Genomic DNA, 25,785 nt, shown 5'->3' with positions numbered 1-25,785 from the left:
CTTCTTATTTAATAAATAAAAACTGAGAGAGGTGATAAAAAATTAAAAGAGAAAATAGCTTTGCGATTATTGTAAGTTGATTCTTTAATAAAAATTTATAAGTATAACATTTTCAAGTAAATTTAAGTTTTACGATAATTACAATAATTCGTATCATCAAAATCGTAATATCAAAAAACGGTATCAATTGACTCAACTTAAGACGTTTTAATTTCATAAAGTAAATGCTACACTTCATTTATAGTTGAAACAGCGCTTTTGCAATGCCGGAAGCTCGACACGACGCACAAGATCGTCTCTTGTCGCGCTGCAACGATTTTTTTTTCCTCCTCGTCAGCGTGCTGTCCGATATAATCCGCGCTTGATCAGATTAAACGTTGCACAGGGAGAGGGAGGAAGGGAGTGAGAGAGCGAAAGAGAGAGCGAGGGAGACAGCGGTAGAGGCGGAGGCAGTCACGAGGGTGTGGCGGTTTGCTAGAAACCACCGCGCCGCAACCATCGCCATCGCCACGACCACCGTGTCGCCGGATGAAAGAGGCTCAAACTCACCACGCCGTAAAATAACATTGTCCCGCGATACGGAGCAACGAGGAGATGAGGGGGTGGCGGTGGCGGTGGCGAAAAGGGACGGACCGGGCGATGGAGAGAGCGCGCGGCGAGTAGCTTCTTTATTTTCTTCGCCGAAGTCCCGGCGTACTTACGTTAAGTACCGCGGAAGCGTAGCGGTCCGCAATCGCGGGCGGGCGACCTGGCTGCGAAACGGCGTGCGCGAGGTGCGGCCTCTTCGCGAAAAACGGTGGGCGAAAATAAAAAGCAGTTAATTTTATATTTTTCCAGCTCATTTACGCTCCGCGCACGTCTAACTGTCTCGATTACATTCGCGATTCTGTCAAGATGGCTAAAGTCGCTTTTATTTCAAAATGCTTAATATTATTATCTTCTTACAGCGTCTATAAACGCTGTAATATTATTTAATATTAAATAATATTCTTGAAATATTAATAAAAAATATGTTTATACCTGATAATATTATATGAATATTATATGAAAAAAGTAAATAATATTATTTATTTCAATATTTTAAATTATTGAGAATATTATGATTTTTAAATGTAATATTTACAAAGTTTATGAATATTTTTTATACTTAATTTTTATTAATTTTTTACCACAATATTCATAGAACATTTTTATAATATTCCACGGATATTCGAGTAATATACCACGAATATTATGTAATAGCGGATATGTAACATAAAAAATATTAAATATTATTCTCGGAATATTGTGTGCTTATAGGGTATATTCAATTTCTCTTGTGATGCTTTAGAATTTTGTTCGATGTTGTTACAACTTCCAAGAAACCAACGATTTGAGAGAATTTATAATAATTAAATTTATTCTGCATCTATAATTTTTGATTATGATAGACAACGCACAACTCTACCGACTGCATTGAATTTCTCCACATCTGTATACACGTGGAAAATAGAAACCTTCACGAGCGAAGAGGATTCGGCAAAGGAAAAGTTCGACTACGCTATTGCGGCGTGGTGGTGGAGGGCAGCGGGATGTAGTGGAGCGAAACACGGGATGGAAAGGGGGATGAGGTGGATGGAGGCGAGGGGGATGACGCAGGATGTAGTAACAGGGTGTCGGGGGGAGTTGGAGATTACGGCGGGACAAGCAATATTAAGCGGCCAGGAACAAAAAGACGATCCACCACGCCGGATTACCCGCGATGCACCGCGTTGTCCCGTGAAATTGATACGCGAGATGCTTTTTAACGGGAATAACGGTGAGAGCGCCGTCGCCGCGGATCTCGCGCGGACCTGCCGCGGAAATATTCGACGCGATTTAGATAACCCGCCGGCGCGACGCGCCGTGCACAAAAGGAACGATTTGTACCGACCACGACGACGAGGCGGGCAACTAATGAGGAAAGTCTGAAAATAATTAGATCGTTCGTCACCGAAGCCGAAAGCCGTTTTTTGCGCTCCTATCGCAAACGCGATCACGAATTACCACCGCGATTTCATTGTAGAATCAGCGTCGAAATGATTGAGACATTTTTTTTAGATAACATCTATGTGCGTTTATTCTCATAGTGTAAAATAATAACAGTAGTGAGAAATATGTTAAATGCATGATGTACTAGTCCATTAAATAAAAATACAAGTACATTAATATTTCAGCAAATATCTGCGTGATAAACATAATAATAATAATTACTACATTGAAAGAAAAAAGATCTCAAAACAAAAAATTTTAATTTACACAAAAAAATTATTTACTCGATGGGTCCTAATATTTATTATTTACTTGCAGTTAAGTTAAAAATTTCTCAACTGAAATAGAATAAATAAATAATTTGAATCAGGTAATTTTTTTTACAGTTCTAGAAAATATTTACTGTGTGCTAGACTATTTTTATATCAAGACAATTAGAATTTTTAATTTAAGAAAACAATTTAATCAAATTTAGTAATATTAGCTTATTTATAAAATCACTATTTAAATGCGAAGAATGTAAAAATATGAAATTATAAATTTTAGGTGATATGTCGTAAAAGTAAATATTTACGTAAAAGTAAATATTTTTATATTTTTTAAATAGAACAAATACTTGCATACCCCAAAAATGCAAAATAAATAGTTTTAAAAAAATGTACAATATTTTTTTCATTTAAAAAAATTTTATCTCAGTGTATTAAAGGATAAGAAAAAAATACTAAGAAAAATATTTCTTATATACTACGCATTGTGCATCGTGTCCAGCCTTCATAGGCATTCCCGTGAGAAAATGGTTGTTTCGAGGCAAAGTTTGTTACGGGCCAATAGAATGAGACCGCTGGGGCGGTAATACATAATGTTTTACAACATATCTCTTCTACCTGCTCTCTAGTCGGCACACGTAGCGAGGTTTATCTAAATATTGCCATAGGAAAAAAGAAGCGACTCTACCTGGGGAGTCGCCCTATCGGCCGCGTGGGAAACATTATTCTGCAGAAGCGGGCGCGAGGTGCGATCTCTAGCATGGCGCGAACCGATTGGGCCCCGAGTAAAATTTTAATCTTTTAAAACGCGCCAAGATTTGCGCGCCTGCATAGCGCGCGTCCCATGATTCAATGGCTGCAAGCCCGATTTACATTCTTAAGCCCTGGCGTTAAAGCTGCGATTCATGTCTTTTGTGCAACAGTAATTGCATTCAATAAGAATCTATAAAAACTGCACTGCGCGATTGCAGAAAGAATGAAAATATTATTTTAGAAGGGATAATGCATGAAATTCTTATTTGGTCATACAAAATACATAGATCACTTTAATTAATTATTGATGGAATTGTAATCACATCCAAAATGTTGTATAAGACTAACAAATTTTATATGCATTTTTTTTCAACGCGATATTATCGCTCTTTTCAGTCATCTTAATTAACGAGAAAAAATTTATCCTTGCAGTAACATTAAATATCGATTTGATTTCAATTTAACAGTGTTGCTGTCTACAGGCTAATAATTATAATATCGTATAAAAATATTATAGGTGTGAAAAATATCTGTAGTATTCAATTTCAATAAAAGATTTAATAAGAAACAAAGCATTAGTTCCAATTTAACAGTGATAGTATCTGAAGGATCATAATTATGTCTCATTTTCTAAAATAATATAAAAATATTATAGATTTGAAAAATATGTGCAGCATTTCAATAAAAGATTTAATACAGAACAAAGCATTGGTTCCAATTTAACGGTGATAGTATCTCGAAGATAATAATTATAATACTTCTTTTTATAACATCGTATAAAAATATTATAGACGTAAAAAATACCTGTAGCATTTAATTTCAATGAAACATTTAAAAGGAGCAAAGCATTGCGAACAGTGTTGGCGAGAGCACAGGTGTAAGCACTCATGAAAGCTCGAAGTGAAGCTTCTTTGTTCAGCCGCGCGAGGAGAGCGGGGGACGCGTATCCTATTTTTATCGAGAGTCGCATATATTTTCATATCCGAACGAACGGCACGGGAATATTGTAATTTGCATCGGAGACGGCGGAAAGAACTAAGTCGTGGACTGTATAGAGGAGACGCGGGGAACGGGAGACACCGGTGGAATCGGCGGGGTATGCAAATGCGAATACACGGTGCGTTCCAAATCTTTAGATCTGGACGAATAACTCGGAAGTGCCGAACCAACCCTCTTTACTTTCCCATATCGCCGCCAAAAATATACGGAAGATCCAGTCCAAGAAATTTCGTTATACTCGTAACTTGCTTTTTCGTAACGAGGTGCCTTATTACGAGCGTTGACAGCATTACAGATGTAACATGATAATTTAAAATATTCACTGGTAGTCATACAATTGATTATCACATTTGTAACATTAATTTTTTTTCATATTTAGCATTTAGATTCCTTTTATAATAATAGAAATGTACATTTCTGTACCTTTATCAATTATTACACCCAGAGAAAAATTATGTTTAAATTGATGAAATCGTTCTTTATCTTGGTTTTTTTTTAAGTTGAAGTGAAAATACTTTTGTGGAAAAGAAAAATTTATTTCATTTCAAGAAATGACGTTATCAGTTTTTTTAAAAGTAAATAAATTATTTATTTAATTTAAACAAAAAAATTATTTAATTTAAAGAAAGTGCTAACAGAAATGTAAGAAATAATTCACTTGTTCTAGTTTTAAAATATTTCTTTTATTTAAAAAAAGATTTACGTTGCACGAACAAACTATTTCTTTAAATCTAATAAAAGGAACAATTAAACGATTTCTTCAAATCAAAGAAACTTTTCTTTAACCATTCCGCAATGCACAAATTTTTTTGAGTTAAATAAATATTTTTTTACTCATAGAAATCTTTCTCTGGGTATATGTTTAATGTGTTTCACACACGTTTACTTGACTGTTGTCTCAGTTCGAAAGAATAAATATAGTAACACTGTAAGTACATAAGACGGGGTGGAAATGTCAGGCGGCGGGTGCAGAAAACATTTCTCGAGAGCGGGCGACTGTCGCGACGCATCAACCGCGGCGCGAGTCTGAAAACCATTATCGGCCTCCTTCCGCCCTGCGCATCGCCGCGGAAAGGACCGCGAAGGATTTATGCCCCCCCGCGTTTCGTAACGATCGGCCACGTCGCTACGTTGTTGCAGATCGCGCGGTCGTTGCGGAGAGAGACGTCACGGTGCATCGCGCGCGCGTTCCGCGTTGTCGCGACTCGCGCGAGAAGAATCGGCAAATCCAATAAAGGGTGAATAATGCCGGGCGTTACCGAAGTGCGAATCCGTAGGTTTGTCCGATGATGCCTTTGGCTGGGGATGGCCGATCGCGTATTTATCGAAGCGAAAGAAGAAGAATGGGGTTGAGAGAACAGAATGTATAGTAAGATAGGCTCGAGAGAAAGAGGGAGGTAAACGAAAGATGTGGAAGAGAGAAAGCGAGAGAAGAGGAATAGTGGCGGATTATTCATTACGCGCGATGTATACACATTTAGAGAGTTTCATGTATGAAGGGATTTTAAAATGAGTTATTATAATTTCCGGAGAATTTCCAAATAAATTAAATTTTCTCCCTTGCAATATGTGATATTCAGTTCTAATAATAATAATATATTATAATGTTATTAATTATAATATTAATAAGATAATAACAAATATAATTTCTCTGATATAAAGTTTCCATTTTTCGGAAAATAAAGAGAGTTTATTAATGTTATTTATTTTCGTAACGTTATTAATTTTTAAATATTCATTCTGAAACTTTAGTTTTTGAATAATTATTTTTATATCTTGAATTTATTACTTAAAAAAAATTTTTTTTAATTAAAGCAGTTTAGAAATGTCACAATCTATACTTTGTTTTAAGGCAAATTTTTTTGCACAAAAAAAATTAATATCAAATCAACAATCTTTGTTTCATATATGTATAAGCGAGAACATAAAATTTTCTTGGAAGAATTTATAATCTTAAACAGACATAATTTGCTTACATAAAGAGAAAAATTTTTTCTTTGTCTAAACAAATTATGTCTGTTTAAAATTATAAATTCTTCCAAGAAGATTTTATATTCTTGCTTATTTATGAAATAAAGATTGTTGATTTGATAGCAAATTTTTTTCTGTAAAAGGACAGACAAAATGGCGTGTGGAGGTCATATTAATGTTTAGAATTGCAGAATGTTTTGATACATTGTTGGAGAAGAGAACGCATAAATAATGAACTGTTCTTCGTCATTAGATTCGCAATAGAGAAGAGAGAGAGAAAGAGAGAGGGGAAACGCGAAATTTGTAATAGAGAGAAACGGCCAACGGATATATGTGGCTGCCTTCCGTAACGCCGACGGATTTTACTAATAATCGATATAACCCAAACTAGCCGTGGAATATTATAATTGATTTATCGCACCAACGCGATACACACGTCGGATTTATCAGCCCATGGTCCCGTCCCGTCGCCGTTCCGCCGAGCCGTTCCGCGACGCACCGCGGAACCGATCGAACGGAACGGCGATCGACGATAGACCGCTTCCGGTCGACTCGGCGTTGCCTGCGGGTGCATTCATTTGACACGGCTCGTTCGGATATGCAACGTGCTCAGCAACCGCGTTAAGTGTCGTTTCATTTAACGTGTTCATTTAGCCGTCGTGTGCGCGTTTCGAATAAATGCGTCGGTGAATGATTAGCTTTGAGAGACACGCGCGGACGTTGAAATTTGAAAAAGCAATTACTCCTGAAGTACATTGTTTATCAAGTCGACATTTATGAGAAAAGCAAGTAGATTTTTATGAGGATTTGTTCCTTAATAATGTATTATAGTTTGAGTAGCTTTTTTTCTTCGTCATACACTTTCTTCTAGTTTGTTTTAGAAAAAGCTTTCAAAGCTATCTGTATACAGTACTTTTCAAAATTCTAGGTGAAACTGTACATATCGTCCATTTGCTAGAACATTATTATAACTCGAATACAAGATTTTTCTAAAAAATAAATTTGAATATTTTGAATCATTAAAATCATGCAAATATTATTTTTAAATACGATTTTGGTAATATTTGATTGTAGTGGAATTAAAGGATCATGAACTCTTTATTCAGCCTACTGAATTCTCATTTATAATAGAAATAAACTCTTAAAACCCTCTTTGACTTATGACACTCTTGATGCAAAATTTTCTTTTTTCATTTCTCTTTTCAATTACGTAATTCTACCAGTAGTAACTTCAAAGACCGTTCTTTTCTTGCACACAACTACAAAATACCAATTTTTAATTACGTCATTGTTCTAGCAAATGAACGATATGTGAAATCAGAGAAACACACAATACAAGTGAATTCCTCGCGAAATCGATTAACGATAAACATTTTTTCTCGATAAGAAAACGATGAACTCGGCATTTGGAAGCTTAAACTCTCGATGCAGGCGGCTGACGATTGGCAGCGAAAGGAAATTATTCTTTCGGCCGTACGATCGCCATCCGCCACCACGCGGCACTCCGTCGGGCAAGGGTTGATAATAAATTCAAATTTAGGGGTGCGCGCAATCTGTGATTCAGCGCCATTAAGCACAGGATCTCTCTAAAGGACACCACCCCGTATTTCCTCCTAACTTGGCACATCCGTGAGAGTGCCCCGGCTCTTTAAACTCGCTAAGAGGTAAAAGGTCACTTTGGTAATCGAAGAATCGCTTTACTTTTAAAATCTACAAAGATTCAACGACATAATTTCTTGCGATTTCAGCACGCGGAACTGAAATCTTGCAAAATTTTGCGACTAAATTATAATCCTAAAATTATAAGCTCAATTAAAATGAAAATAAGATGCCAATAATGAGCCAGATAATGCATGGAAAATATATTTTTTACAGGAATATCACGTAAACGTTTCGATTTTGATCATCTTCAGTATGATACATAATTTAATTAATATAATAAAGAATATATTTTTGTACACGTGAACTGTCCAGTGTCTAGCTCATTAATGGTATCTCACATTGATTTTGCGGTTAAGTACGTGAAAATAAAGGAAATACTAATGTCAAAATTAACTTTTCCGTAGCCTTACTTAACTTAAGAACACATAGGTGTCTTTTCCGGATTTTTTTTTTAATCATATTTCGTTTGAAAATTTGTACATTCCAAATCATGTGAAGGAGTGCGGCGGGTAGTCGTAAAACACGCGAAATAAAATCTATCTAAGTACCCCAGAAACAGAATGCCGAACGAGGACACTTTATGGGTAATCGAATCAAGTTTTTAACTGTCTAGATGTTCCTCCTTTCCGGGACATAAAATTTCTGTGGATATTCACGTATCGATTGCCTCGAGGACGGAAGCGGAGCGCGAGAGCCGCGTTGATGGCCAACGATTAACGTGCTCGTCTATCGCGATCGGTGATGCGTTTCGCGATCGCAAAATCGCCAGTAACAAGCATTAAAGTCGTTCCTTCGATTGCCCGAGAAATGAACGATTTCGAGGTTCACGTTCGCATTTATTTCACGAGACGAACCGCGACGGTTATCGATCGCCACCGTCAATAACGAATGTGGAATAGGGACGAGAAAAAGAAGGTTTCTAGGAGGCTTTGATTTATATCGCGTCGATATTTTCCGCAGGTCTCAGTGTTTCTTAATTCGAGGTTTCTCCGCGTGCTCGCCGCGGGGGTAATTCGATTTCCTGGCGAATCGGTTGGAAGTAAATCAGGGTACAGTCGCCGGCAAAATTCACTGGGAGACACCGTCGTAATTTTCGCGAGATGCATAATACCGATTGTCTCGCGATATTACTATAACGCGCTTTTCGCTTTAAACCCATGTTTACCCCACAGTACCGTCCCGTATTCTTAAATATTTTCATCCATAAATATTTATTGTTAATTAATTTGAAGCTCTACATAGATGTGACGTTAAATATTTTTTAACAATTTTGGAAGATATTATGTAAGATGGTACATCTTTATTGAAATAATTGCTTGTACTATTATTATAATATATACTTCTTAATTATTATTTCAGTGCCAAGATCTTGCTATATAAGTTTATAAGTCTATTTCATCTTTAATTATATTAAAGATTAAATTAAATATATTCAAAACTTGTATTCTTATAGAATCTCAATATATAATTGTATTATAATTCTGTTTTAATTTTAGTAAATTAAAGTTGTTGTGTTACAAAAACACAGAAATGATTTCAATATTTATTTGTGATAGTAAAAATGTACAAACTGATATAGCGCATATTTTGCAATTCATAATACAGTATAGTGTATTTTTTGTAATTTATTATTCCAATTTAAGGTAAGTGTTAATTTTTAACTCACCAACACGACGCGCAGCAGTGGAATCATAACGCCGCGTTGACCTGCAATACACAAATATGAAATCTAGATTAGCGCTCGAACGACATAATTAACATTAAAAAACTAAAAATTCTTTATGCGTCACGAAAGTATGCTATTCTTGGAAAAGTAGATATTAACTGAATGATTAGTAATTTCCATGAAAAAATTTTCTTCGAAGAGTTTCTTCAAAGAAACAGAAGAGATAATTAAACAACGTGAGTAATCGATGTAGATATCTCCAGTGACTAAACATATTTCAGGATTTTCAAACACGAGAACAACGAAATATTGAAATATTTAAATATTTAGCTGGGTACGGATTAAAAATAATTTTATTGGACCATCAAAATAATTATGATAGATATTTAAGCATGATGAGTAATGCTGCAAAAAATTCTGACATTTTAGCAATTTAGTTTGAGAATCCAACATAATTATTTTGATGACCTAACAAAATTATTTTCAGATTTGTGTCCAAATAAATTTTTAGATATTTTAACAAAACCGTTTTTCCCGTGAATAGAAACTTATTATTATTATTATTATTATTATTATTAACTTTGAACTCAATAACATGCGAATAACAAATACTTTAACGTTTGCATAACAAATTTTAGTGCTTGCCACTCGCGTTCCTTGAATAAATTATTTTTAACGTGATGCCGTTAGCTACAAATTAGGGTCATGGTATATTTCGATGTTATAATGTCTGAAAATGATTTTGGTACCATAAATCATACAAGCAACAGATTACTTTCTGATTGTTTACTTTTTATATATTTGCTGAGAAATTCTTCGCTGTTGTGTATATACGTATTTATTGCACGATTAACGAAATCGAAACTAGCATATTTTATGAACAGCAAATTTGCAATAAATCCTGATGTTATTTTTGTGTTTAACTTTATTATTATACATATACATATAGTCCCGCTAACTTAATCTTCTTTTAGCGGAATATTATTTAATAAATAAAAAAAAACTATCAGAGCAACAAATTTTTTTCCTTGGCAACTTTTTAGTAACAAATAAAAAAAATAATTTTGATTCTGCTCACTTCGTTCCGCTAACTTATATATAAGACGTATTAAAATTTATAATACTGTAATGCATTTGTATGTAAATTGACGTTACTCATATAATTTTAAATATAATAACATTTTGTTCAATTAAAAAATAATGAATTTGCTCATAATTGTAAGTAAGTAAAAAGTTAAAAAAATTAAAGTAAAGACAAACATTTTGAAACCTTCGGCAAGAGTTTATAACTTATGTCTCTTTGTACATATAAAATTTTTAGTACAATATATTCCGTTAATTCCGCATAAAGAGTAATGAATAACGCTATATGAATTGCATTTTGCAAATATGCCCAGCAATGCACATGGAGAGAAAGCGTAATTGGGTCGATCATAAATTACACTGAATCCTGTTAGCAATTATTTCTACTTGGCCGAACATACGCGGATTTTTCCACTGCGGCGCGCAATGAGTCCGAATTTACCTGTAAAGCAATTTTTATTTTACGATTCTATTCAAAATAATATTTTATCTGAAGAAAATAATATTAAAATATTTATTGTAAGCGTCCAAGTTATTTCTAAACTAATAGTTTACCAAAATTGTTTTTTCTTTTATTATGTTCCTAAGTGGATAATTTTTTTATTAACACGTAATAGCAATAACATTCTATTAACACATAATAATAATAATAATGATTTATGTTATACAGAAATAATTTCATAAATCTACACCTCGTTCATTTATCTATTACCAAGTGCTTCTGTGTGTTTTTTTAAATAATTTATACGTTTCTAAATTTCTACATTTTTTATAAGTAAATTTTTAAGTTGCACGGATTTGTAATGGAAAAAATCCCGTTCTACTCTATTTATTTTCGTCTTTTGCGTTGGTATTCCGGCGTTAGGCGGTCGTCGGGAAGCGATTTGAGCAACTTTAACGTCGCTTACTCCGCAGCCCACAACTAGCACGTACGAGCACTCTTGCCGAGTACCCGAGGACTAAGGTGCTCCTTCGCAAATCCGTCTGGCCGTCCAGTAACGGGAAACGGGCTGAATACCAATTTCCAATTTGTCCGGGCATATCGGCCGGACGCTCAAGAGCGTGACACAAATGCCAGATGCAATCAACGGATTGCGAAGGAAGGCGCACTTCAGCGCAATCCCCGTGTTAATCCACCGTCACCGAGTGCAGTTATCCTACCTCCTGAGTTACCCTGCCTCTATTCACCCGATGAGAGGGATGTTTGTGCAGCTTATGATATCCTTATCTTGAGATTCTATGCATAAAGATTTACTGCTACCTTTTGTCTTTTTCAGTGTAACACTTATTATGTTCTTTTCGCATTTCATCGCTAAAGAAAGCTAACAAAAGAGAATAATCGAATAATCAAATAAAAAATATTTTAATAATTTCGAGACACTACATTTATAAATATATAAACATAAACATACTTTTAAATTGTTGTAGTATGTAAAAATGATACGTAAAAACTGTGTGAGAGGTACAAAATATAATAAAGAAAGAGAATATATAATAAACGGAAAAGAACTATATCGAGAAACGACGTCGATCCGACGTTGCAATGCATGCAAGTAGGGTTGACTCGGTTTTCTTTGGAGCGCTCTCGCCGCCTCAATATTGTCGCTATCTCTTGTATACAGTTGCCGCCATATTCCGCGAAAAGACGCCATATTACCGGAAACTTCTACCCCCTTTTATGTTGGCTTGTCGCGGACCGTCTCCTTGAAAACTACCCCCATAAAAGTTGACGACTTAAACCGCGGGGCGTATGCCCCGTCAGGGGGAAGGAAGAAACCGCGAATGCTATGGTTGATACTGTTCGACGTATCCTGGGATATGGATACTTCGCTTCACTGGAGGAAAAAACCAACGAGATATTGAATAATAATTTCAAAAATTCCTAAAGCAAATATAATTTTTATGTCTTTAAATCACGTTAGTAATATTACAATAGTACAATATAAAACTGAAAGATGTGTAATTTTCAATTGTTTTAAAAATCAAAATATTATTTCACTTTATTTTTAAATACTTAATATTAAGTATATAGCTCTTTATAAATTATATCTTTATATTTTATAAATTTCCAACGTTCTTAAAAATATTATTGTTTATATTACTTGAAATTTAATTACTTTTATTTTCTTTAAAATTATTAATATCAACAATTTAAAAACTGTTACATACTATTTTTTGACACTTTTATTGATTAATGTATTAGCTCATAATAATTATTAACATAATTTTAAATGTCACATTTAGATCGTCGTTGATCGAATTAAGAATTAATTTCGCAACTTTCCTTTCTGTTTCAGAAAGCAAATTCAACGAGACGAGGAAGTTACAGTCGTCGCATCGGGAAACTTTTCAACGGGATCGTCGTGAAAGACATTCGATTATGATTCCGTAGGACTTTATCATCGCCGTCCATAAATTCTGGGCTCGCGCAAAAGCAATCTGCGCCGGCGGTGATCCTAATAACCGCGCGGCCATTCGTTCGCCCGGGAGAGTGAGTCGTAATCCTAACTGAAAGACACTCGGTGGAAAAGACGACGGAAAAAGGAACACCCGAAGTGGCCGTAATGAAGTAGATCGAGATAAATATGGAAAGAAGACTTAAAGTAAATGGCGATCTCGGCCGCGGATCCCGTCTCAATATGCTTGAAAGTGTCTCTCGCTGACGTGGCGCTTCGAAATTAAACGCTCGGGCGATTAGTCCGACATGGACATCTATGACGATTGATGACGACGCAAACATTGACTTGTTAGTTTTGTTGCTGCTTCGGGGGAATAGTGATGAAAAGGCTTTCAATACGTTAACAAGAAACAAAATCGTTTCTTACAGCAATGAAGAACTAAGAGATGAACACAAGAATATTAAATGCGATAAAGAATGTACACAAAATAATTTGATTCAATCATGATTACGATGACCATGTTATAAAGGACAGTCCTTTATTTCAAATAGCTGTCCTTTAAATTTTTTAAACTCTATTTCGTCTTTTATTTTAACAATATTAAGGGAAAATCATTTTTAATTTTTTTCTAATGTCTAACGTCATACCCAAGTAAGGTGTGGAGAAGCAAGGTAAAACATTTCGGACAATGGCGACCGTTTTAATGGTTGAATCAATCAAAGGCGACCCATTTTGCAGACACTCACTTTAATTATATTTACTACTTACTGCGTATGTTGCATTAAAATCGCAAAAGTTGATATAAACAAAACCAGAATATGGAATATACAATTTTTTCCGTAAAACAACGACGCTAATATTTTGGTATAAATGTTTTGACAGCAGATGCAGGCGACAGACCATTGCTTTTCTTGCAAAATGGGTCGCGCACTGATTGACTTAAAAATTGAAAGAGTGTGCATCGTCGGGAATATTTCACCTTGCTTCTTATGCCATGATAATAAGCAAATTTTTATGCAAATAATTGACAAATTTAGTTTAATACAATTTGCCTTTTGTTAATTATGTTTTTTTAAATTAAAATTATTTAGATTAGATCCGTTTTCATTTTTTATTTTGAACCTACTTTAGATTTAAATTAAGGGTTCCAACACAATTTCAATTTAATATTAAAGAAAATTTCGTAATGCGCAGACTCCTGGCAGTCACAAACTGATTTAGAAACATATAGCAATAAAACCCTAAAATTTTCAGTTTGTTTTTTATTTTTTTTTAATAAAAAAAATGTGTTATCGTAATTATAACTTTTATTTTTAATCATAATCTTTATCGTTTGCGCTAATTTTGAGTTTCACATGAAATATGAGCGTTTTTAACCAAACGAACGTCGCTTCTCAAAGCATTTAGGCTTTTGCGGCTAATATGACCGATGTATGTATGAGGCCGCAGCAGGCAAGGGGCAGGGGTGCATAAATATGTGCGTATGCGTCACCGCGCGCATAAGTGCTGATGAGGGGATTTGTAAATGATCTTAGCGCTCCGCGTCAATCACTTATGCTGTTCGACACGCACGAGCACGATCGCGTACAGAAAAAACTGGAAGGTTTCGACTTTCAACGAAGTTTTGTTAACCGATCATGCATGTAATGCAATTTTTCTACTTATTCTGTGTGTGCATACTCCCGTTTCAATGCCAGTTAAAATGCAGACTTATGAAGTTATATTTTCTAGAAAAAATTTAGTTATATAGAGAAGAACATCTGTGCGCTGCAAACAAATTTTTCGCAAATGTACCATATTTGATTATTTGAAAAATAGTAAGAAAAAATATAGAAGAAAGTCACCAATACTGACACCTCATTGTCTTTTCATATAATATTTCTTAAACAAAAGTTAAAAATAAAACTTTAAAAACAAAAGTGAAAGTGCTTTCTATCAGATCTTAACAGTTTTTGTATTGTAAATACTATTTGGTATTTTGTCATAATTAATGTTTTTGCAACATAATATCCAAAACTAATATTCTAGACAATAATGGCAGAATTCAGACACGGCCCCGTGGTAGAGAAGTTAACTATAAAATAAATTAATAAAGTAATAAAATATATTTCTATGTATTAAACAAGAAAGTTTATAAAATTAAAAAATTGCTGTCCTTTCACTTTATACAATTTTTGGCACCTTATTAATGTGTACATAGATCTATCGCGTCCGACGTCATTTTTTCTATTTTAAGTATTTAAAAAATATGAAAAATTCACGAAACATCTGTCAACATTGTAGTTAAAAATTTCATAATTATTATCTTAGTCTTACAGAGAAGTCGTCCGTTTTACGCTGCACAGTGATTTTATGTCTCAAATCGCATTACGAAGATAATATGAAAGAGAAAAATATAAACAAAATAGCTTTAGGAAGCTACAACATGTAAAATGATATAATATTATCAATAATATATTCACTATTGTTTTAACTATGCAATTTGCAAGAGAAAATCGTGCAAATCTTCTAATTCTTCAAGAATTCGTTTTTATCAGATTTAATATAGTAAAAAGTCATGAACGTATAAACTATAGATATTTTTCTTTAATTATCTGAACAAATCATATTTTTATCAATATTAATACAATGCAATATTTCATTTTTGAGAAATACGGTAAATGTCACTTTAAGAGGGGTGAATCAGTTAGCGACTTTCCTCTATACATTTTGACAGAATTTAATTTTAATGTAATTTAATATAAGTAATTGTAACTTTTAATTTAATTACAATACCATGAGATTAATTTCAGTTTTCCAGAGATCGAGTTGCTGTTGTTTTCGATTAGTATTTATCGCAGTGACATCCGTTATTCCGCCGATAAGATATTTTGATTGAGAAAAAAAAGGATCACCAAACGCAATGCGGTGATCTAGGAGGATCTTACAAGGAGAAGTATATCCGTCCGATGATATATGTATACCGGGGGCGCGTTACGCGGTAAGGTAAAGTTCTCTCAAGACGCCGGAAAGCGCGCGCAAAAAGAATCTTTCGGAAGACGTTGCGGCTGCGGCGAGAAGGGGCGAAATTACGTCAAAAGTCTCGAGAATTTATCGGAGCACTTTTTAAACTCCGCCTTCGCGCGATTAGCATATTATTTCTATGGAAGCCGAGAGCGAACAGAAAGCGCGCGCGAGAGAGAGAGAGAGAGAGAGAAAGAAAGAAATGAAGTAACGCGCTCGCGACTCTCTTCTATATCGTTCTAGAAAGAGGGGGGTGGGTGTGGGGAGCATATCAAATATGTTGATAAATGATCCCTTTGAGCGATGAATAGGCGGCGTCGGGTTCGTACGTATCCTTTTTCGTCTCGGCAGCGGCCAACATTTGAATGTCAGAAGGAACGCCGCAACGCGCCCGTTCGCACTGGCGTTTCCTCGATATCTCTCTCGCCCCGCCGAGAACTATCGCGTACAAGCGCATCCCCCGTCTCATCGCAAGAACGCTCGGGCGGAATGAAACGCGAGAAATTACGCAAATAGATATTCGCGATGCGAAACTGATCGAATTTTATTACGGGTCGTCGAGATCGCCCCTCTGTTAACTGCGTATTTGTGTTATTCCATGAAATATCATATCCCAACCCCTAACCTAACTTACAGTTATGTACATGTAAATGTTAATTATATTTCCCACTCAACAATGTAACTGTTATATAACAGTTACATTGTTGAGTGGGAAATATTTATATAACTGTAATTTGGTTAGTTGTAATTTCCCAAATAACAATGTAACTATTATATAAAGAATATGTTATATAACAATTCTTGATTAGGAAATTATAATTAACATTTATATATCTGTAACATGGTGTTTACTAGAATCTAATGGCTTTTGGAGCGAACTTATAGTAACGCGAGAAAGAATTTTTCCAAGATAAAATCCAAGATAAAATTCTTCCGAAACATCATATCCTTTCGAGAAGACAACACTGAATTTCTTTGAACCTAGGTCTTTGCGAAACCCCAAAAAAGACCGGAAGCCCGTTCGCACGTTGGGCACGTTGATGCAAAACAGCCGTATTTCCGTCCCGCCAATCAGTTCTGACCACTCGCCCTTTGATAATCTACATACGATTGGCCGATGAACACAAAAGATAGCGACAATTCCAGAGTTTTTGGCACGGGATATATATCACAATGTAAAATATCGTATATCAATGTGTTATGCTCCGCGAAATTAAATGCATATTTCAATAATCATAACCGTTAACAGATTTCGCGCGATATTCGAGCTCCCGCGTGTCGTTAAATGCGAGGGTGAGATTAATATTCCCAGAATTTAATTAACATAATAAAAGGAATATTGCGGAAATGCGATGAAAATAATGTAAATGCGCGTAACCAAGGCTGTGCAAGATTCGACGCGAAATTAATTCGAATTACTCTACAAACACAATACATAGTTATGCAAGTATGCATGTGATCGTATAATTTTATTTATATTAATTTTTTATCACGTATACACATTCAAAAAAGATTTGTTGAAAAAGTAAAACTAACTTATTTCGATACGTTCAACTAAACATTAGGTTGATTCAACAATTATTTAGTTACACAAAAGAATAAAAATTTTAATGAGATTGACATGTAGGAATTATAATTCATACATGTCAATCTCATTATAATTTTTTAATAAAGAATTAACTAAATTAACTCAATATTTAGTTGAAGTATTAAAATAAATATTTTAATATTTTAACAAGATTTTGTTTCATTATACATATTGTGTGGAATGTCTCATGTTAAAATGTATGCAGAATTATATATCATATGTAAAATATATAAAATTTGTAGAATGTTTACAGCATTATATTTTAATGGCAGATATTTTATACTTATAAATAATTTAGATCGTTCAGATAAAAAACAAAAAATATAAAACTTTATCGCAATTCCCTTAAATAATTTCCTCAGCATTAACAAATCTGTTAAATAATTTCCTCAGCATTAACAAATGTGTTAAAACAAAATTCACTTGAAAAGAAATAACTGAAAGACATCATTTTATCATCTTCTTTCAACTTCAATTCTTCCGAAGCCATTAACTTTCAATTGTTAATTATTTAAAAATAATGAACGTCCCGACATTTTTTTTTATAAAACATGAATTTTTAATCAGCCAAAGAATTTATAAAAAAAAGTAATGCAATTTCATAATTTGTACATATGATATATATATATATATATATATATATATATATATATATATATATATATATACATATATTTAAAATTGATGTATTTTTGAAACTACTTTACATATGTATTAAGAGTCTTTCTTCAAGATTCTTTTACTAAACCATCTTTGCAAAAATTAATTTATTTTATTTTAAATAATAATTTGTTAATATACTTGATTTTTCCATTGGTAAAATAAAAATATATAATAGTAAAAGAATAATATTAAAAATCAAGGATTAATTGTATTTAAAATGCATATTTAAAATAATATAAGTTATTTAGTATTTATTATTTTAAATAACTTGTTTTAACATTTTTTATTTCCTATTTTAAATGTATATATAAAAGGGAGAAATTATTTAATTCTGCATAAGTATTTTAAACAAAGATCAGTTATACTTAAAATAACATTATATAAAATAAGTATTGAAAATAAAGTAAAATAGTTATTTAGTATTTATTATTTTAAATAACTTCTTATGATCTGTCCTGTTGAAAATAAGTCGTATACCGTGTACCGATGAATTATCGACAGTCGATAAAAAGCTTCTTATCGATGCTCAGTTAACGTTTTTTTTTACGTAAAAATAATAAGTTATCTACACTTCATAACATTTATCAACAGTGCTCATTACCGAAATAATTCGCGTGCATTTGAATCGACGCAGATTGTAATTCTTGTAAATTCGAATTTCCTCACAATTGCGAGGAATATTACAAACAAGAATTTTCATCTATTAGATTCGAGTTGCCTGATAGATTCATTACAAACGACATTGCTTTTAATTTATAGACATATTAATTGACCATCGCGAGTATTGTAACATTCGACGTCGTTACGTCCTAATTGAGCGCGTAGGGATCACGCACTCACCTGATCACTCCCACAATGAGCGACAATCATGAAAAGAGCGTGTCCGTGTCCATCCACGACGAAGGTCCTCAACTAGATCACCCTGGAATCGTTCTAACTCATGGCGCCTTAAATAAAGGAACTTTTGACTTTTGCGCGCTCAAGAGGATCGGCTGGTTCGCCGCACGCGGTGATTAAAAATAGACGCGACGATACATGACGTCGATAGCCGGCCCGACTATTTTCGAACGGCGGCCGCTCGGCGTGAACCCCATCCCCCCCGGATGACGGGATCGTGACTTCGCACACGCGTCGCGACTGAGGAAGAAGTCCGGCGCGAGATCGCTTCCTTTTCGCTGCCGACACGCGACACGGAACCTCGTCCCTCGAGGTGATACGCGACACGAGTTCGATTAACGTGAAGACTGATCCACGCGTATGAACGTTTACGTACGATTCAAAGAAACACTTGTCGATGAAGACTTGGCGTCTCCGCGCCGATACGCGCCAAAATTTTCTACGTGACTCCGCGATTCTCTCAAATTAATACGCAACGCCAAAACACAAACACGTAGTACTAACAACCCAAAACTGGGAAAAGTCAACAACATCAGAGCAATCGGAACGACTTTGCGCGATAAGGAACATATTCAAGACGCACTCGAGAGTCGACCAATCGTCGCGCAGGCGTGGCGCCTAATTCAAAGGTACTATGTATAAGCGTTACACGAAAATATTTTCATAAAAGAGCATTTAAATAATATAACTGAAATAACTAAAATTTATAGTTATTATGAAATAGTTAGCTATCACTTTTTTATCTATATGTTCTCAATTTATATCAAATAAATGAAACCTAAATCTAGTATACAGGAGGGAAACTAAGAAAACTCAGGAAAGAACTCTGGAAAGAATGAAAAAAAACTCGGAAAAAAGCGTTTTCCTCTTTCTAAAATTATACCACTTATATGTATTGACAGTATCTATCAAAAAAAAGGTATTTATTTTAGGAGAAATTGAATTTTTTGAAGATATTTATTATGAATTCCTTATTTCTTGTCTTCATAAGACAAGATTAAAAATAATACAACATACATGTATATTTTCTATATAGTTATATATATTTATATAGAAAATATGTGTAAACTATATACATTTTATAATTATATATAATTTATATGTACATTTTACACGTAATTAAATATAATTATATATACAATTTTTCTTAGATATTAATTTTTTAATTTTCTTATTTAACTTTTAACTTTTTAATTATAGTTACAAATCCCAACCATGTAAATACTCTTATGTACATTTCCTATAATAACGTCACTTCAGAAACGATCCTTAGCATACTCTATAAGGTAACCATGAAAATTTTCCTCGTGCGATCGGCGTGTCATGCGTAATGGAAAGTAATCGATAATATCCGCCGTGATAGCCACCTAACACCTAAGCCGCTGTGAACATCAGTCGACCGGCAAAGCGCCGCGCGGCGCATGTTGAAGTTTCGTTCAGACACGACGTGACGAGGTTATGCGTTCACGTTACCCCTAAACGTTGCAGCACGTTTATTTTCAATCGTCCCGCCGCTTTCGGAAGACGCGCAATGGCCGTCCGAGCGTACGCACCTCTGCTCCTCGTCGCCGCTCTTGCCACATCGCTACCGGCCTCGAGCGATACCGCCTCCGCGCACATCCACACGCATCAGCACAACAAAGTCGACAGCCATGAGAGGATGGAGGACGGTGCTTTCAGCCCCCGCGATGCCGACCACTACGCGGAGGGCGAGCATCATCAGGAGTTTGACCATGAAGCCATCCTAGGTACGAATGAGATGTACGACTGGACGTATTGAATCTTCAAGATCAACTGTTGGAGCTCTTGTGACATTCTTGTGAATTTTTTATATTAGTGCTCCAATTTTGTGTTTATGGATAATAATTGAAGATTTGTATTGCTTTGCCTTGTTGAAACTTGAAAGCTTCTTTGAAAAACTATTAAGTTGGCAAGAAAGTCATATTTTGTTTTCTAGGTAAACAAAACTTTTTGCTTTGTATGTAAAATGTCTTTTATTTACATAGAAGAAGAATGACATGACTCTCTTGCCAACCTAATTATTTGTTATCAAAGAAAAAGATAAGAGTGTTTACTATTATCTACTATACTCTTGCCTATTTCAAATATTTGTCATCTTGAATATTTTTTTTCTCATGTGAAGGAAGTGTAAAGGAAGCAGAGGAATTTGACAAACTTCCAATAGAAGAATCAAAAAGGAGATTAGGAATTTTACTGACCAAGATGGATCTGAATAATGACAAGTATATAGAGAGGAACGAACTGAAAGCCTGGATCTTGCGTTCATTTAGGTAGTATATTGTTAATGTTGTGTTCATCTATTTAATTATTGAAAGATTTTGGTTAATTAAATTTTGTAAACAGCATGCTGTCTGCAGAAGAATCTGAGGATCGCTTGGACGACGCTGATACGAATGAAGATGGTAAAGTGAGTTGGGATGAAATCCTACAAGACACTTATGGCAGTGATCCCGAAGATCTGGCGCTTGACGATAAGCTGATCGAAGATGACAGGCAGACATTTGATGCTGCCGATTTAAATAAAGATGGTTATTTAGACACAGAGGAGTTCAAAGCTTATACACATCCTGAAGAGACACCTAGAATGTTTCCACTCTTGTTGAAGCAAGCTTTAATGGACAAAGATGTAGATGGAGATGGATACATCAATTTCCAAGAGTTTATTGGCGACAGAGCAAAATCAAAGGATAAGGAATGGTTGCTAACCGAAAAAGATAAATTTGATTATGAACATGACAAAGATGGAGACGGTAAACTCAATGCGGATGAAATTCTTTCTTGGCTTGTTCCAAGTAATGAGTGAGTATAACATGTAGAGTATTATAAAATTTTATTACACTTTAATTTGTATTGATATAGTGTCAAAATTTCACTATTTTAAATAATCTCAAATAATTAGAGATCTAATTTATAACGATAGTTTTCTACATATTTGCACATTTATATTTTTATTGTATACAATATTATAATATACTGGGAACAAAATAATGTGAACATTTAGAGAATACACTTTTATTAAGAAAAGATTAATCTACCATTTGTCTTTAATTCAGATTCTATCTTTGTTGAGATAAAGTTATATAATGTTAGAATAGTTATCAATAAAATGATGTACTATTCTTTTAGCAGAACTTATTTTAATTGATTACATAAAAACATATTAAAAAGAAAAAAATTTTTTTGCACACTGTTTTTTAAAATTACTCTCTGTTCTTCAAAACTTTAACATTTTTTTGGCTAGTGGATTGCCTGGCTTAAATAGTATCAAGTTATTGTGAGCAGTTTTATAGGGTGGAGTAAAAACAAATTTTTTCTTTTAATATCTCATGCATCCCCCAACAATTCTTAAAAGATATTCTTCTAGAAGAATAATATAAAATTGCACTGATAATTGAGCATTGTATGGTCTTATTTCAAAAATAAAATCTGTATTAAGCATTGAGGTTGAGAGAAATCAATCACTTATTAATAAAGTGATGTATAAGTATTGTATCTTTTACATATTCACATTACTTATTTTGTCTATCTCTTGTTATATGATATATTCTAATATATTATAACACAATTTTATATTCAAGAGTGTGCAATATAAATTTTACCGAATTTTGCAATAATTCATAAAAACATTCAAGAAATTCGTTATATTGCGAATTTTATTTTGCTGATTATTATTTATAATAATCTTATTTCAGGGAAATAGCGAATGATGAAGTGGATCATCTCTTTGCTCGTTCAGATGATGATCATGATAATAGATTATCTTATGATGAAATCTTGGATCATCATGATGCTTTCGTGGGTAGTGAAGCGACGGACTATGGTGATCATTTGCAAGAGATTGATCGTTTCAACGATGAGCTCTAAGAATCAGCAATCAACAATCAGTTAAACTGATAACATTGTATTATCTTTCATAATACTCATCGGAAATACGTATTATTGAAAATATTTTTAATACACTGCTCAAGACATAATAATAAGACCATTCTTTTAAAGAATTCTATATATGAATTTAAATGTCAAATATTAAAAAAATTAAAATACTATATTTATATAAGCACGTTATTGGACATTAAAAAAATATGAATATATAATAACAATGAGAAAAAAGTTCAAAATCTCTATAATAGATTTACTAGATCAAAAATTCATTTAAGAAAATGTTTCATTAATTGTTTTGAGCAGTATATTTATTAATATTTTTTTGCATCCTCTTCTTTTAGCTCTTAAGTGTTTGTTTTGATCTATTTATGCAGTCATTAGAATAAATTTGTATTAATAACAAGTTACACATACTGGACTAATGAAATTTACACATCTTATACATTTATGACGATTCGTAGTATAACGCTATACGAGCCGTCTTCCATTTTTTACCAAACACGAGTGCCATAATAGAGAATATGAAAAAGGAAAATATATTAAAGCAAGAAAAAGTTTCATATTTCTTATTGCAATTGCATACATAGTGTGTCATTAAATTTGAATTCCATCAATATCATGCTGTATATATATAATGTAATATACACAAACGTACACAATATTATGCATATAAAATTATGTGTATATACAGTGTGTTGAAAAAAATGTTACATATGGTGAAAAAATATATTCACTAAATATTTTCAAAATATGCAACACTTTTCAATTCTGTATGTATGTGTCGTAAAGCACAATTTTTTCTTGATTTCATGACAAATTAAGATAGATTTTGTGCTAGATGACATGAAACGAGCATGTGCAATCAATAAAATACATCAAACTTCGACAAATATGCACATTCATTTGTAATAAAATATTTTAACAATTCCACATTCACTTTATTTTTTAAAAATTTCTTTCAAGTATACTCCGTGCAAGAAATACCTTTCAAGTCTGATACTATTTTCGAGTTTGTTTTAAATATTTGTAGTTTATTTGTACAAACAATTATAATTTAACTTCTAAACTAATTTTCATAGGACTAAGCAATACACACACATTTAATAAAAATATGTGGTATTCCTTAATATTTCAATTTTGTTTAACGCATTCTCGTAAAAAACGAACTGTACATTAAACGAATTGTTACAATTAATTCGTGATTTCGATTTTTTCATACCTATCAAAATATTTTATAAGATTTTATTTTTTCGTGAGTTATCGCGTGAAGTTTCCGCCAAATAATAATGATTTCAATCATCGACATATAATGGCTACTAGTCATTAGTGTTTACTACGTTTTTTATAAAAGCAGAATTTCAGATTTGCAGGTAGCAGCAATTTTTACAAGAGTATATTTTTTAACTTTTAATATCAAACATACGTACTACTTATACATTAATGTTTTAACTTTAATTTAACTTGAAGACTTTGAATTTGGCTTTCAAACAATTAAATTTCATATGTGGTGAATATCGTAATGTATATACACGAATTCGACATATAAAGTATAAAATTCTGTTATGGCTGCGTTCTATTTGGACGTTCACGCTCTGTAAGCTTCATCGAATAAATTCTATTTTTTTTCGCATGTAACGAGCGATAAAGATAGAATAAAGCATACAGCGTGAGCGTCTAAACGGAACGCAGCCAATGTAATGAGAGTCGTGAGATGGTTCTAAATTCTAACTCATTGGCATTACGAACATAAAACGAAACCACTCTTGTGATTCCACTCTTGTCATCTTTCATAATAGACGTTGCATAATACTTACTAGCAACAAGTTTTTGATGTTTTATCGTTTCAACTCATGGAACGACGTAAGAAGACAAAGGTTTCAGATCATCAATTTTGATTGAAATGCTCAAACTGCACAGTTACAAATTCAGCATATTTTAAAAATTAAATAACAAGTAAATAAAGAAGACGACAATAAGTTAATGTAAATACAAGTTATGTTGTCCTAAATTGCTATCGTTCTTTCGTTTTCAATATCTAAATTTTGTAAAATTGAGTTACTTTAGTACTTTGAATCTGACGGAATTTTCCGAACATTTTAAACAGTATGTAATGAACTTTTACGTATCGTTTAATTTAATTATAATAATTAAATAAATTATAATAAGAAATACAAATAATTAAATGACAAATGTAGTATAATGTAGTTATAATAACCAAAGTCCGGAACTCGATGTTGTTTTCCTCCACTCCGAGCGGTAGAACTTGCATAAGGAAATGGATCAATCAATTTCCTTTTGCATATGATTATGCAGCTATACAAGAATATGTGTGCGAGACCGCTTTGCTTCTCGCGATGCGCGGCATTCGGAGTGGAGCAAAACGCTCCCGAGATCCGGAATCTGATTATTATAACTCAGATAGCACATTGCCGTCTTTGTTGTTGTTTTAATACCAAAATGACACCAAAGACGGCAATGTGCTATCTGGAAAAGTAGGAGTAATGGTGGTTTTAAACTCATTGATCTGAGGGAGGGTGCGGGAAAGGGAGGAAATTTTTTAAGTTGCGCGGGGAGAACTAACCGGAGATGAAGTCACTCGGGTGAACCTAACCGAGGTGCGGGAGAAGCAGGAGAACCTAATCTGAGATGATGTCACGTGGATAAACCTGACCGGAATAGCGGGGGGGAGGGGGATCCCATGCATGTTTACATAAACATTCCATAATGGCATTATGATATAGTTTACCATTATTTAAAATTTACAAAATTCAATGCAAGTTTTTTAAAATAATAACGAAATGTAGAAGTTATTTTTGGTAAATCAGATTTTATGATTTTGTTTTGAATATTAACGTTTTTTAAAAAAAATCTATCATCTTATTTTTTTTTACTACTTGCTTTTACAATTTAAATTTTATTTCA

The 25,785-nt window shown here is 33.5% G+C and overlaps 1 protein-coding gene and 1 long non-coding RNA gene across 2 annotated transcripts in view; one reads left to right on the top strand and one right to left on the bottom strand.

Annotated features, from left to right (window-relative positions):
- The window catches only part of LOC105201749, a 50,761-nt gene extending 31,713 nt beyond the window's left edge, over nucleotides 1-19,048 (bottom strand). Inside the window, exons 1-2 of the long non-coding RNA XR_003268806.2 lie at nucleotides 18,904-19,048; nucleotides 9,328-9,368 (exon numbers count right to left, since the gene is read on the bottom strand). This is a non-coding gene — a long non-coding RNA (uncharacterized LOC105201749). The remainder of the gene's footprint in view (nucleotides 1-9,327; nucleotides 9,369-18,903) is intronic.
- A 408-nt stretch (nucleotides 19,049-19,456) lies between these two features.
- Nucleotides 19,457-23,793, top strand: LOC105201746 (reticulocalbin-2). Its single transcript, XM_011169916.3, has 5 exons — nucleotides 19,457-19,589; nucleotides 20,449-20,708; nucleotides 21,104-21,251; nucleotides 21,325-21,780; nucleotides 22,674-23,793. Exons 2-5 carry the CDS (start codon nucleotides 20,492-20,494, stop codon nucleotides 22,843-22,845), a joined length of 993 nt encoding a protein of 330 aa, XP_011168218.1. The 5' UTR covers nucleotides 19,457-19,589; nucleotides 20,449-20,491; the 3' UTR covers nucleotides 22,846-23,793.
- The last annotated feature ends 1,992 nt before the right edge of the window (nucleotides 23,794-25,785 follow it).

Source organism: Solenopsis invicta, chromosome 12 (genome assembly GCF_016802725.1).
Source record: "Solenopsis invicta isolate M01_SB chromosome 12, UNIL_Sinv_3.0, whole genome shotgun sequence".
Classification (NCBI taxonomy): Eukaryota; Metazoa; Arthropoda; class Insecta; order Hymenoptera; family Formicidae; genus Solenopsis; species Solenopsis invicta.
Note: the sequence above shows the minus strand (reverse complement) of the source record. Positions and strands in the feature narration are given on the sequence as shown.